At 39.7% G+C, this 14597-nt stretch overlaps 1 protein-coding gene across 7 annotated transcripts in view; it reads right to left on the bottom strand.

The window, feature by feature from the left end:
- Positions 1 to 1219: 1219 nt before the first annotated feature.
- Positions 1220 to 14597, bottom strand: part of FMNL2 (formin like 2) — a 184872-nt gene continuing 171494 nt past the window's right edge. For 2 of the 7 annotated variants that reach the window (XM_075180884.1, XM_075180888.1), the window contains 2 exons: positions 7589 to 7682; positions 1220 to 3681 (listed from right to left, as the gene is read on the bottom strand). In XM_075180884.1, coding sequence (XP_075036985.1) covers position 3681; positions 7589 to 7682 — 95 coding nt within the window. In that variant the 3' untranslated portion in view covers positions 1220 to 3680. Of the gene's footprint in view, positions 3682 to 7588; positions 7683 to 11211; positions 11349 to 14597 lie in introns of all 7 variants that reach the window. The other 5 variants (XM_075180885.1, XM_075180889.1, XM_075180883.1 and 2 more) reach the window with 3 other exon arrangements.

Genomic DNA, 14597 nt, shown 5'->3' with positions numbered 1-14597 from the left:
GTTTGTGCTAGTATTTATTTGGGAACTGGCTTCCATGTTCTAGAACTTGAAATAAATCTTTTGCCTACACACAGTGGAAGTAGCTGAGTGATACATTTACATAGACAACGGTTACGCTCACTAAGCTGCTGCCTTCACTGTGTGTAAGGGAAATATTGTGTATGTCCATTCATACTTTATTTCTTATATTTGTATATATTTCATTGCCAAGAGAGACAGCCAAATATTTTGTTGAAATGTGGGTAATGCATTAAAAGAAAAAAAAGTTAAATTTGCTGGCAAATTTGGTGCCATTTATTTTTAGATAAATCGCTGTTAGAGAAATATACATACAAATATTAAGCCTTTATCCCAGCATGTTTTATACACACAGGTGTTATGTATGTACAATTCTGGAACTCTTTGTTATACTCTACGTAGAATTGTTTCCATGCAGTTTTATTAACATTTAGTGGTATATTTACTAAACTGCAGGTTTGAAAAAGTGGAGATGTTGCCTATAGCAACCAATCAGATTCTAATTCTCATTTAGTACATTCCACAAAATGACGGCTAGTATCTGATTGGTTGCTATAGGTAATGCCTCCATTTTTTTCAAACCAGCAGTACAGTAAATATACTCCTTTAATAGTTTCTTGTGATCCACTAGGACACACGAAACTGCTTACTTTTCTATACATGTCTTGCTTTATAGACTGATACAGCTGATATTCTAGTATTTAGAATTAAATATAGATCAATCAACTTTTGGGAGATAATTTAGGATAATGAAACTCTGCTCCCCACACCTCAAATTCTTTTGCTCTTTTAAAATGTACGAGTTTGATCAGGCTCATGTGCAAAATCACATTTTACTGATGATAAAAGTCATGTAACTATCAGTTACATCCCTCATTTCTTGTGGTGTTTCATTCTCTAAACCAGTGATGAGCAATCTGATACACTTCAGGGGCCGTCCTCTTTCAAAAGGGGCCGCACATTACCCCCTTATCTCAATATTAAGATAAAACAATACATTTAATCAAAGTGAGGCCTATCGAGCATTTTAAACAAGTGTTGAAAGCTATGACAAAGCAGGAAGGAGCTGGGGGCCGCAGGTGAAGGCGGGGAGGGCCGTCTGTGGTCCATCACTGGTCTAAACTACTAGGAGAATGACCATACTTTAATGCACACAGCTGCAGGTTTTCTGACTAATGTGCATAAAATGAGACTGTTATACTTAGTAGTGTAAATAGTTTATTTGATCATATGCAATTGACAGAGAAGAAACATGTTACTAAGAAGCGGAAAGAACACCAAAGAAAACATGCCGATATTACCAATATAGCAAGAAGGTAAATTACATTAGTTTACAAGTTTTTAACATTTTAGACAAAATGTCATTTCGGACCCTATTTGGACTTGAATCCTGTTAATTCTCTTTTAAACCGAGAGGATATTGAGTTATTTCTACAATATCTGTTAATTACATTACTATCCAATATTGGCATGTTTTCTCCAGCTTGTAAAGTACACACGCATGTGCAAATGTAACATGTATTGGCTGTTGTACACAAGAAAAACAAAGTCTGTAAAGTTAAGCAAATGTCAGTGTTGTAACTGTGATCCTCAAATGTATCTTTTTAGTTAAATATATAAAAAAGAAAAAAAAAAACCCTATAATTTAAAATAACATTCAGGTTGTATAGCACTGGCTGATGCGATTTTTATTTATTTTTAAACAATATTTACAGTATCACTCAGCGGCTAAATTGGGAATTAAAGAAGTATAAAACAAAAAACAAAACGTAAAAACTGCACCAACTTTGTAGCAAAATATCTGTACATTTAAAAACCGATTATCATAAAACTACATCTTATATTAGGAGAATGAGTTTGGAAATGTCGAGTGGTCCACTTAAACACAACTTGAGCAGAAGAAACAGACCGAGTGGATAAACATTCGCCAAGAACATACACATTCTTGAACGTGCATTTTTTTTTTTTGTACATGGGGAAAAAAAGATGGTTAAACTCTTATCTGGCTATTTTACTACCCAGATCAAATCCAAAGTAAGGTTGTGTTGTAAATCTCCTCTAAAGTGGTTAAATACTATACAATATTTTGTTTATTTTTACAATAAAAATGTTAGTTTCAATTAAGGTCAGCCAAAAAGGAACGGTGTGTACAGAGATAAAGTGTCTATGAGAGTAAATAAAAGGTTGCGTATTGTGTTATGGGATAATGGTACATAAACATGCTCGTCAGGCTGCTAACCAGCCATAGGGGAAGATTCAGTGCCTTGCAACGTGTCTCCAGATTATCCACGGACACATTGCGCTAATGTTGTGGCAGGAAGCTCCACTCTCTTCCCCCCCTGCGCACCCTATGGAGACGCGTACAAAAATGAGCGGGTATGACTACTGCAATGGCTGGGAATGTGCACAGCCGGACATCATGGCAAAATCCCCATGGCACATCACCAGCCATTTGAATCTCCCCCCATACAAAGGGATTTGCAGGCCTGATTCTCAGGCTGAGGATAAAACAATTTACAATGCAACTTGGTTCTATTTTACGGTCATTCATTTAGATCACAGATGGGCCATCTGCGACTTCTCACCATGCTGGACTTGTAGTTCCACAACGCTTTGAGATCCACCCATTCCTTAAACTACAATTCTCAGTCTCTTATGGCTGTAAGAGGAAGCTGGTAGCTGTATTCTAGCAAGCGATGACTTACAGGCTCCGACTGAGAACCTACAGTTATGATTAAACCTCATTTGTCCAGTATCTGTAATTGATTTGACTTTATAAAGCCTAATACTGTATTTAGTGCAAGTTGATCATTACAAAATCTTCATTTTTAAATGTGGCAGGTCTGATGCACAATTGCTGCTCTAAAACGAGAATTCGGGACGTATTTGTATTAAAAAAATGACAACTGAAGTGTATTATCACTATTCTGGGTGGTTTGTTTTCAAGGTGCACTTCCTTCACACACACACTCACTCATTCACACTCACTCACACTCACACCATAAGCCCTTAAATATTAATGACCAATAAGTGCGACTTTAGCACAAAATCACTTTTGTAGGACATCACACAAACACTTCTAAAGGCCGCTTCTTTTCTTCAGAGCCAATCCGTGCTTCTGTTTTTACGTATATACAAGTCAACCGCCAACTTACAGCGGCCATTACCAACCACGCTCTCAACTTGTATGTAACAAAAAGAAAATGATGTATTTTACATTTTGGTTAAAAATACTGAGTAACGTATTGGTGTAAAGATACCTGATCAAATCAAGGTCTATTGCTTGGATTAATTTGAGCAGGTATTTGGGATTTAGGCACTTGTTAGCTACAGTTGGATACATATCTATTTTGAGTGGAGGTCCCAGCTCGTTTAATCGTTCCATGCGAAAAAAAATTTTTGATCAGTTTGAGCCCTTTGCAGTTCAAAGGTTGAATGCATTTGTTTAAAAGGTGCAGAGAAATTGCTGGCGTGCGTAGCTTGCGAGCGATCCTGGCCTACCCCTCCCCCCACATAGGCACAGACCCGCTGGTTTGCAAGGAATGACTCCAGTTCATACGGGTATTTCAGCACCATTTACAGAGCGCATGTTCTGGTCATCAAAGCGCTTTCTCACGCTTCTTCTTACCGCATCGGCTCTCCTATACGGCTGGCTTCTAAGATCTGTAACAAGAGAGAAGAGTTAGAAACAGTTTTATTGTTTGCTTGGCAGAAAAGACCTGGTAGCCAATCAAAGCAGCTTGTAAAGTGGGAATTGCAGTTACACTAATTGGGGGTGAGTGTAGAGTACCGCTGGTTATTGTTTGCAAGTAATTATAATTGTGGAGGGAGTTCCAATATCTTCATCTGTAAATCTAGTGTTTGTTAATCGATGACATATTGTAAGTGCCACGAATAGGTAGCTCAAAACCTCAGTCAATGTAAATGTTGTAATTCCAAAATTACAAATAATGAAGCAATTGATGTGTTTTTATGGGAGTCGGGATTTGGTAAAACAAAATTGTGAAATTAAAGGGACACCATTATCAAAATTGTACATAATTGGGTTAATCCTTAAAATAGCCTTAAATGGGATACAACACTTATTTTCTGGTGTTCTAACTTTCCACAAATTCTAATATTTTAGCGTATAATTCTTGGATGGCCCGACCTGGTGGAGTTGCAATTGTTGTTTGTGTGTATGGATGTATACACTTAGTGCCCACTTTATCATGTAAACCTGCACATTAATGCAAATATCTAAGCAGCCAATCATGTAGAAGTGGCTCATTGCACAAAAACATGCAGACATGGTCAAGAGGTTCAGTTGTTGTTCAGACCAAACACCAGAATGCGGAAGAAATGTGGCCAGATGGGGTGCTTTTTGTATGTCTAACTGCTAATCTGGGATTTTCACGCACAATTGGTAGCGCTATAGGTGAAAATGCCTGGTTACTGAGAGAGCTCAGAGGAGAAGGTTAAAGCTGACAAGAGCCAGTATCTCAAATAACCATCCATTACCATAGTGGAATGCAGAACACCCTCTCTGCACGTCGAATCTTGAAGACCACACCAGATTCCCCTCCTGTCAGCTAAGATCAGGAAACTAATTGTAAAGCTCTACGGAATTTGCTGGCGCTATATAAATCAATGATAATGATGATGATGATGAACTGAGGCTACAGTGAGCACAGGATCCCCAAAACTGGACTGTTGAAGATTGCAAAAACACCTGGAGATATATTTACTAAACTGCAGTTTTGAAAAAATGGAGATGTTGCCTATAGCAACCAATCAGATTCTAGCTATCACTTATTTAGTGCATTCTACAAAATGACAGCTAGAATCTGATTGGTTGCTATAGGCAACATCTCCACTTTTTCAAACCCGCAGTTTAGTAAATCTAGCCCCTGGTCTGACGATTTCCATTTCTGCTGCGACATGCAGATAGTAGGGTCCCAATTTGCTGTAATCAACATGAATTACTTCTGCTTTGAGTCATCAGAGCAGGCTGGAGGTGTAACAATGTGGGGAATGGTTCTTTTTGCACACATTAGGCCCCTTAATACCAATTGAGCTTTGTTTTATCTGACCATGTGCATCTCTTTATGGCGACACTCTACTCATCTAATGGCCACTTCCAGCAGGATAACCCGCCGTGTCACAGAGCCCACGTCATCTCCATACGTGACAATGACTTCCGTGTACTCCAATGGCCTCCACAGTCACCTCAACCCAATAGAGCACCTTTAGGATGTGATGGAACAGGAGATTTGCAGCATGAATGTGCAGCTGACAAATCTTTAGCAACTGAGTGATGCTATCATGTCACCACGGAACCACGGACCAGGATGTCTAAGGAAGATTTCCAGCACCTTGTAAATCCATGCCATAAAGAATTAATTCTGTTCTGGGAGCAAACGTGGGTCCTACCCAGTAATAGAAAGGTGTACTTAATAAAGCGGGCACTGAGAGAGTGTGTTGGTGTGTATGTATGTATATATGTATGTATATATATATATATTGTTTGGTCTACTAATTTTTTGCACTGCTATTGAGAAATGTGATTTTGCTAAGCTGACGCCATCCTGTTGCCTTGTAGCCACTTTCTTCTGTTATAGCTTAAAGACAGATTAGATGCACCTGTTTTGTAGGAGTAATTCATTAGTTGCAAGACTATGCGTATAACCTTGGTCATAGCAGACAGGAGATAAGCCAAACCCCCCTATGGGAGTTTTCCTGTGTGATAATAAGACTGTATTAACATCTGTGTAAAGGGAGCATGAGTGGTTAAAACCTTTTGGGGCGTAGTTTTCTGTAATACGTGATTTTTGCTATGTAGATAGGGACTTGTAACTAATAAAGCAGAGCTTATTGTACACGCAAACCATGCAGTGTATTTAATTCTCTCCAGCTAATGAGCTCATAACTGATAGACTGACACTTACAGGTGAACAATCTGATTTAGATTCGACACTATACAGTGGTCAGGAGATCACTAGATAACTTATCCTGTTATCCTGTATTTTAAAAGAAATGTAATAGTTTACTTTAGATTGCAGATTACCTGTAAATGTTTCTTCCATCCCGTACAATACAATAAAGTTACAATAAAGTTACCCTTTAATGCTGCAATTATAACAGACCATTACGTCGCTCGAGACTAAACTGGGCATATTGAGGTGTTTATCGGGCTGGTGATGACCACTCACTTCCTGTGGATGGAGCCACGGCCAGAACGCACAAATTGTAGATCTGTTAGATATATGGCTGAGCGGCCGTTCTACTTTATGCAGAACACAGGGATAATTTTATATCTGCTTATCTATCGTAGTACGCACTAATTTGCCATTATGGGGTTACTTACTCAATTTATTTATCATTTTTGAGTATAACCTCGGCTATTTTGCTTTTACTGAATAAAAAAGTACAAAACATGAACAAAAAACATAATGGTGTCCCTTTAAGAATGATGGCGCTAATAGTAGGTTTTTCTAATGCACAAAATGTGATTTCAGCTGCTGATGAACTGCAAGTCCCAGCATGCTGCCGGCAGCCTCCATCTTTACCAGCACTGCGGCAGTAACTGAAGAGCTGAATGGTTTATTCTCCTGAACCTGGACAAGGACATGGAAGAGACTTAAAAGTATCTGTGTCTCCGATCAGACAACAGATGCACTATAAGGTCTATTGGGGAAATCTGCCCCAGGTCCTACTTGTTAGACAGGGCCATCACAAAATGTTCACATTAAACTGTGTAACGCATTTTTATTTTAGGCTGTGGCTTTGTGAGTTTTGTTTTGTTTTTGTTTTTTGTACATAAACACATCACTTACTAAGTGCTATTTTTTTTAAATATTTTCCAATAAATAGCAGCATTTTAATGTATATATTATTATTTGTTTTAAATAATATTTTTTTAAAATAATATTTTGAAACAACTTGGAAGCATTTTAGTAAACATGCTTGCTATAGAGGAAAATATACCTTGTTTATGCATAAAGAAAACATGTTACATTACTCTATATTTTTTGTTTAGCAAGACTCTTAGAAACTACAATATTGGAAGACATTTATAAAAACTGGCAACGATGGTGTTACCTATAGCAACCAACACTATTTTACTGTTTACAGTGTAGAAAATGAAATGAAACATCTGATTATTTGCTAAAGGTGACACCAACTTTTTTCCTTTGTGTTCAAATGTGTCCCTGGTTTTATTAAACAAGTTAATTTTGCTGTGAATTTAGCTTTCATCTACGGTTAGCTAGCTAAGCAGGTGGAAAGTTAATGTGCACTCAGTGTCTGCTCAGAGTGGTGGCGGCCATTTTGTGAGCTGAAAGTGCAGACAAAGAATGCACGACTGTCAGCTCACCAGTAACATCGCTGTGAAACATTGTGTCATTAATTCCTAATAAACTGATACACAGTAGAATTTAGTGACTGAATAACGTGCAACCGGCCTCCTTCTCGGGAATTTCAGTTCAGCTCACAAAATGGCCGTCTCACTTGTGTGTAAGTGACATTAAATCTTAATGATTGGTCTGGCATACAGAGAGAGGAGGAAACTAAGTAAAAAAGAAATGCTTGCCAGCTCTGTGTATCCTCCACCACCGGTGTGCTAGAAGAAATCCTTACCCTCGAATGAACATTTGGAAATTTAGTGATATTATTCTTCTTTAAGGCTAAACAGGAGAAAACACAAAATGGTGGTTAAATAAAAATCTGGGGGGGTGCAGAGAATCTGAGATGACAACTCGGTACCTCAGGTGTGTTAGCCAATGAAGCAGGAGGGAAGGGCGGAAGGGGACGTGGGTTAAGCAGATAGAGGCAGCGGAGACAAGATGGCCGCCCTGTTAGCTCATTAAAAGCTTTCACTATTCCTTCAGAACTGTGACAGGGAGAAAGGCAAGCTGCTTTGAAGATTGGCTCCAGAAAGATAATTAATACAGAAATTGACATGGAAAGGAAATTCATGTTTAGAAGAAATTTACACAGGAAAGAGGTCACCAACACATCCGGTAAAAACTCACAACACCACCTAGAATTAAATATTGTATTATATTTTATAGGTGTTGTGAGATTTTATGTTTTGCTTTCCATAACAGCCACTGTAGAGTGTTGGCTGTGGTAAGTACAATACATATATTATTATTGACAATCATATAGTACATTTTCCAGTTCCAATACAATGATATATTTACATATACTATAAATATGTATAAACGTGTCTATTAAAATAAACTGCAATTGTTTGAAAACTGCAAATCCCAGAATGCCCTGGATTGCAATGGTCAGTTGTTTCGTTCTATCCAATCCTATGCACCCTGCCCCTGTCTACAGATACTTTGCCAAATGTCCCCAGCCCCGCTGCTCCCAACTTTCTCATGGTCCCAACTTTCTCATGGTCCCAACTTTCTCATGGTCCCAGCGGCTATCTAATAATATAAGGCTATATAAGATGTCTCCTAGCTGAGCTTCAATTTGGATTTGATGTCTTGACACCCGTCGCCCTTTGAGGTTGAATAATAATACAATCCAAACCATACTCCGGATCCGACGTTAGATCAATTAAAAATAATCTAGTTGTATGTTGTTCGTGTGTTTTATTTATGCATTAAAATCATTCTCTACAGTAGTAACAATTGGTCACTTCTGAGTCACAGAAATCACATTGTCTTGGAACTGAAAAATTTAGAAACACTGAAGATGAAACAAGAGATCATGCTGAGATCGTAAACTTCTCTCATGCAAATACAAACATGCAGCTGTGGGTAAGAGTAGAAACAGCAAATCATTCTAACGTCAGACTAAACGAAGAGCAAGAAAGGCTAAACATGGAAACATTTCTGTCATGACAAAGCACATGAGGAAATTACACAAATATAGTTTGGTTTTCAACACTTTAAACAATGTATAGTTTATCTTGTACTCATAATGTTTACGTGTGTCCTGTTATCAATGATTACTATCAAAAAGATACTGGAATAACAAAAGGTCAGACAGTTTGTTTGTTTATTTCGGGCAGCACTGTGGCACAGTGGCTAGCAATGTTGCCTCACAGTGCAGCGTTTAGGAGTTCAATTTCGAACAGGGCCTTATCTGTGTGGAGTTTGTATGTTCTCCACGTGCTTGCGTGGGTTTCCTCCCACACTCCATAAACGTACAGGTAATTTATTTGGCTTCCAGCACAAAATATGCATGTCCACCGGTAGAGATCTGATCGTTTGACCAACATATGATCAGCCAAATCGGACTAATATTGCTATTCTGTGGGCAAGACGAACAAGTGCATCGTATAGCACATATAGGCTTCTGCTGTAATAGCAAGATAGAATCTACCAACCCAGTCATAGGCAAACGTAAATATATTCACTTTAAAGGAATAAATGTTGCACTTGTATAAAATATGGACTGTTAGCTCTTGATTACATTTCATGATTATATATTATTCTATTTCAGAACATCTGGTGCTGGAATCGGGTAGAGGTGCTACCAGTCAGCACGAACAATATCAATTAAAAAAGAGTGGGCAATGGACCCTGGCCTGACTCTCATCCATTCCTAAAACTGCTGTAACAAACCGGTGGTTATGGCTTCAACGATGACGAGAAATCCGACACAGAGAAGACCTACAAAAAAAACAATTTCAGGAAAAACCGACTGTAATGTACATAGACTTACCTGAAAACCGAATCTGTAGATATCCGATGGCAGCAGAAGGCGGACAGGGCCTCCTTCCGAATGGCCGTAGTGTCTGACGTCAGTGCGACCTGAATGAGTTTGAATTTAAAGCGACAATGTCGGGACCCCGCAGATTAACTGTTTAAACTGTTTGCCCCGACATTGCTGCTTTAAATTAAAATTCATTCAGGTCGCACTGACATCAGACACTACTGCCGGAGAGTTGTCCATTCGGAAGGAGGTCCTGTCCGCCTTCTGCTGCCATCGGATATCTACAGAGTCGGTTTTCAGGTAAGTCTGTGTATATTGCAGTCGTTTTTTCCTGAAATCGTTTTTGTTTTGTTTTTTTGTGGTTTTGTTTGTTTTTGGGTTTTTTTGTCTTCTCTGTGTCAGATTTCTTGTCATTGGTGAAGCATCCCCAACCCGTAACAAACATTTATATTAACATACTGTACTGTCTAAAAGTACACTGTAATCATTATTAAATCGGCAAGCAAGCATGAAACCTGTAACTGAAACTATAGCAGCAGAACAAATTCGGAGTAGTCCCTACAATTTGCTGCCTGCCCTGTGGTTTCATGGTAATGTGTTATTTTTTACCGTGGTAATAATCCTTCAGCACTTGTCGTATGGCCAACAAATGCTGCTTCCTACTAAGGCGACCTATTAATTTACTGTGTTTGAGAGTCCTGCTCCCGTCAGCCATTGTCTTTAATGTCCTTCTGTTTAGAATCCGGTCCCCACGGGACATATCCCTGGCTGCTCAGTCCTGTTCCTTGACGGAACCTTGATGTCCCCATATTACAGGACTGCAGTGTCCTCCTTCCCAGCTCCCCCCAGTGGGAACAGATTTTATTTATGGGGGGTATAATCCAGTAAACTGGATATTACCTCCAGAGCACGGAGACAAAAGCTGCTGGGTTAACTGAATTTTATAAAAATAAGTCTGCAATGGCTGCGGGGAAGGAACAACGCAGCAAACTGAGAGAGGTGGGGATCATTAGTGGGTTCTTTCTGGGGAGCAATTGTGTTTTATTTTGTTTTTTTAAATTGGACAACCCCATGTAAATATCTTTGCTTTAATGACAACAGTAAACTGTTGCTCTCTACTTTTCTATTTCGCTCATTTGACCAAACACTGTTTAAGTCATGTAACCAAACTTTTTTTTTTACAGAGTAATTTCCTCATAAATACATTCATTATGGAATAAAACATGTCATTTAACAAGACAAATAATGTTCTTTAACACCGAGCACAATGACAGATGTGGTAAAAGTGAACAACTCGCTCCGACATTAACACCTTTCATGTCATGACACTGGCTAACCAGTCTTTATGTTGCCAAACAATGCAAATGTCCAAAATATCTCATGCACAACAAGACGGTGTGGGGAGAGGATTGTCAGTGTAATAGCATGCAATGAGATGGCAAATATCACAGCTTCACGTGGACCGCAGGCAAGAGAATCCACTCTGATATTTGTGGTGATGCGGATAAATGGAGTAATATTGGAAAAATCTGCAGCAACCTTTGTTTTTTGTTTTAAGCGCATCAGGTGTGAAAGAGAGTAATTTTAGTAATGGAATTCCTCAGTGAGAACGGGGTCGCAGAAAAACCGTGAGCCGCGCTTGGCCGTTCGAGCAGTAAAGGGCACTGTCTTCAGCACTGCATGGAAAATAATAGCCAAACAAGACAAACAGAAGAGGGTGAGAAGCCAAGATCTATTGCATTAGTACATGGTTAGTGCTCTGCTCAGGTTATCTCAATGCAAAATAAACCAATGCCTGGTCTGACAGGCAGAGACAGTGGGAGGCTATGCAGAGATTAATCACAGCAAGTTAACGGACATTCAGCAGATTTGGAAAAAAAAAACAAAAACATGACAATAAAACAATGACAATTATTTGTGGCCCTTCACAACAGAACCAGTTAGGTGGAAGTCAACGTTTAGGCAAACCTGCTCTTTATAAACTACAGCACCCATGATCCTCAGCAGACTGGGGAACATGAGGGTCATAGTTTACTACCAGCTTGACTAATTACAGGTTAAATGACTTTAATTTATAAGCTTGTACGTGGCCCTTATTAAATGCATTGTGTCTGCTATCTAGCTTCATCCTGTGCTTTTCAGCCAGTTCTTTATGCAATCAGGGGAAGTTGTTTATTTGGGTTGCCCATTGTGATAGGTCAGACAAATTGTTAATTGTTACAAGAGTGTCACTTATATCACTAGATGTCATCATTCCTACCCCTCACTTTGGATTAAATTACCCCGCAACACACTATGCTCAATATACAGAAGGAATCCCCAATATGATATAATTATGGTGCAGTAGAGCCTACCCGTTTGTATTACTGCACAGAAATGAAATGATATATAAAGCCATCATTAATGTCATCAATTGTTCTCACGTGACATATTAAAGGCTTTCTCTGCTATGTCACTTTTGATATCTACAAAGTCTAATCCCCCAGCGTCATTGTAAATCACAATGTACTATGCAAGGATTAGACAACATGCAACATATATTGCTGGACACAGTATAAGGATGACACAGACAGTGCTTCTCGTGGGCCGTGGTGCCTTCCCTCACTGCATGGATAACGCAGCAGAACTAAGATGTACAATAGGCACCATAGGCGAACGCACAGTGCACACAGGGAAAGCTGCGTGGACCACGGACGCAGCGTACACGATCTTCCAGCAATGGTCCATCCAGCACTGTCTGTGTGCACTGCGGGCGCCTTCTTTATAGGGATCAATGATCCCTATTCCGAGTGCCGGTCATTCTGCTTTAACCATGTGTGGAGCACAGCAGGCTGAACATCAACATGAACCCTTGTAAAGGTGTAATTTCAACTGTGCTATAACTGTGCTTGTCAACCAGGTATTACGCAGGTGACTGTCCATTCAGGAACTTTCTGTTAGTACTTAGACCAGCGGGTTTTGGTTACATGATACTCCCCGTTTTGGAATGAGCCGGGGTTATGTGACATCTCTAGTAGTGCACATTACTGACTGCAGCAGCGCTATAGATAGTCTGTGTACAACAGGATCTCATCATGTGCTGTGCTGGGAACTATACTGATCTACAAGACCAGCAAATAAGGGAATAAGTAGCACCTGACAGGTACCTGCGGGGAATGGGATAATCTGGAGTGTTGCATAAAACCATCACAGGTCTAGCGGGTAATACGGTCCCTGCAGCGGACTCACAATGCACGACATTGTGTCCTATGTTTGTAGACCTGGTGCAGTGCTGGTTGATGTAATACATATGTGTCAGTGTATAGAAAAGGACATAGGGATATGCATTATGAATAAACCCTTATAAGAACAGCCCTATGCAAAAAAGACAGTCAGGGTTCTTAAACGGTCACTAAATCTTCATTTATCCAATATGAGAGATACAGTGTGTAACATTCACAAAGGCATATATAGTATATATATAGTATACCCCAGTGACAGGGGCTGGCTACCTCCAGATAACAGCCATCTGTTGTAGGCATATATAGTATATATATAGTATACCCCAGTGACAGGGGCTGGCTACCTCCAGATAACGGCCATCTGTTGTAGGCATATATAGTATGTATATAGTATACCCCAGTGACAGGGCCTGGCTACCTCCAGATAATGGCCATCTGTTGTAGGCATATATAGTATATGTATATATATATAGTATACCCCAGTGACAGGGGCTGGCTACCTCCAGATAACGGCCATCTGTTGTAGGCATATATAGTATATATATAGTATACCCCAGTGACAGGGGCTGGCTACCTCCAGATAATGGCCATCTGTTGTAGGCATATATAGTATATATATAGTATACCCCAGTGACAGGGTCTGGCTACCTCCAGATAACGGCCATCTGTTGTAGGCATATATAGTATATATATAGTATACCCCAGTGACAGGGGCTGGCTACCTCCAGATAATGGCCATCTGTTGTAGGCATATATAGTATATATATAGTATACCCCAGTGACAGGGTCTGGCTACCTCCAGATAACGGCCATCTGTTGTAGGCATATATAGTATATATATATAGTATACCTCAGTGACAGGGGCTGGCTACCTCCAGATAACAGCCATCTGTTGTAGGCATATATAGTATATATATATATAGTATACCTCAGTGACAGGGGCTGGCTACCTCCAGATAACGGCCATCTGTTGTAGGCATATATAGTATATATATAGTATACCCCAGTGACAGGGGCTGGCTACCTCCAGATAACGGCCATCTGTTGTAGGCATATATAGTATATATATAGTATACCCCAGTGACAGGGTCTGGCTACCTCCAGATAACGGCCATCTGTTGTAGGCATATATAGTATATATATAGTATACCCCAGTGACAGGGGCTGGCTACCTCCAGATAACGGCTGCACCGTAGATACACTGGTTTCTCTCTCTGTATATCACTGATGCAAAACCCTCTGCATTAGGCAGAGGGTTTTGCTATTACTGCCTGCATAGGATACAGCTGTATCTGGGCTGCAGCTCTGTGTCGCATCCCAGGGCAACACAACATAAACAACTCTGCCTGATCATACACAGACATGGGTGAGAGGCACCAGAAGAAAGTATGACAGATAAAGAGCACGAAGAAACCAATACATGTAACGTAATCTGAGCATGGGGAACCCCTTGGTGCTATATGTAGCTTCATTTGTAGTTTTAGTTATTTGCTCCTGAGGACGGTGTTACTCCCAGAAGGGTCTACAGCTGCCCATTGTATGTTTCCTGTGGATAATAGTGATATGCTGACAAACTAATGGGACTATACTGACTACATTCACAGTACATACGTTGACATAAAGAGCCACATGTACATTTAGGAGTAAATTCAGCTAGAAAGTGTGGACACACTTAGGGGTATATTTACTAAACTGCGGGTTTGA

The sequence above is a fragment of the Mixophyes fleayi genome, chromosome 7, assembly GCF_038048845.1.
Source record: "Mixophyes fleayi isolate aMixFle1 chromosome 7, aMixFle1.hap1, whole genome shotgun sequence".
Lineage (NCBI taxonomy): Eukaryota > Metazoa > Chordata > Amphibia > Anura > Limnodynastidae > Mixophyes > Mixophyes fleayi.
This window is presented reverse-complemented; position numbering and strand designations above follow the sequence as displayed.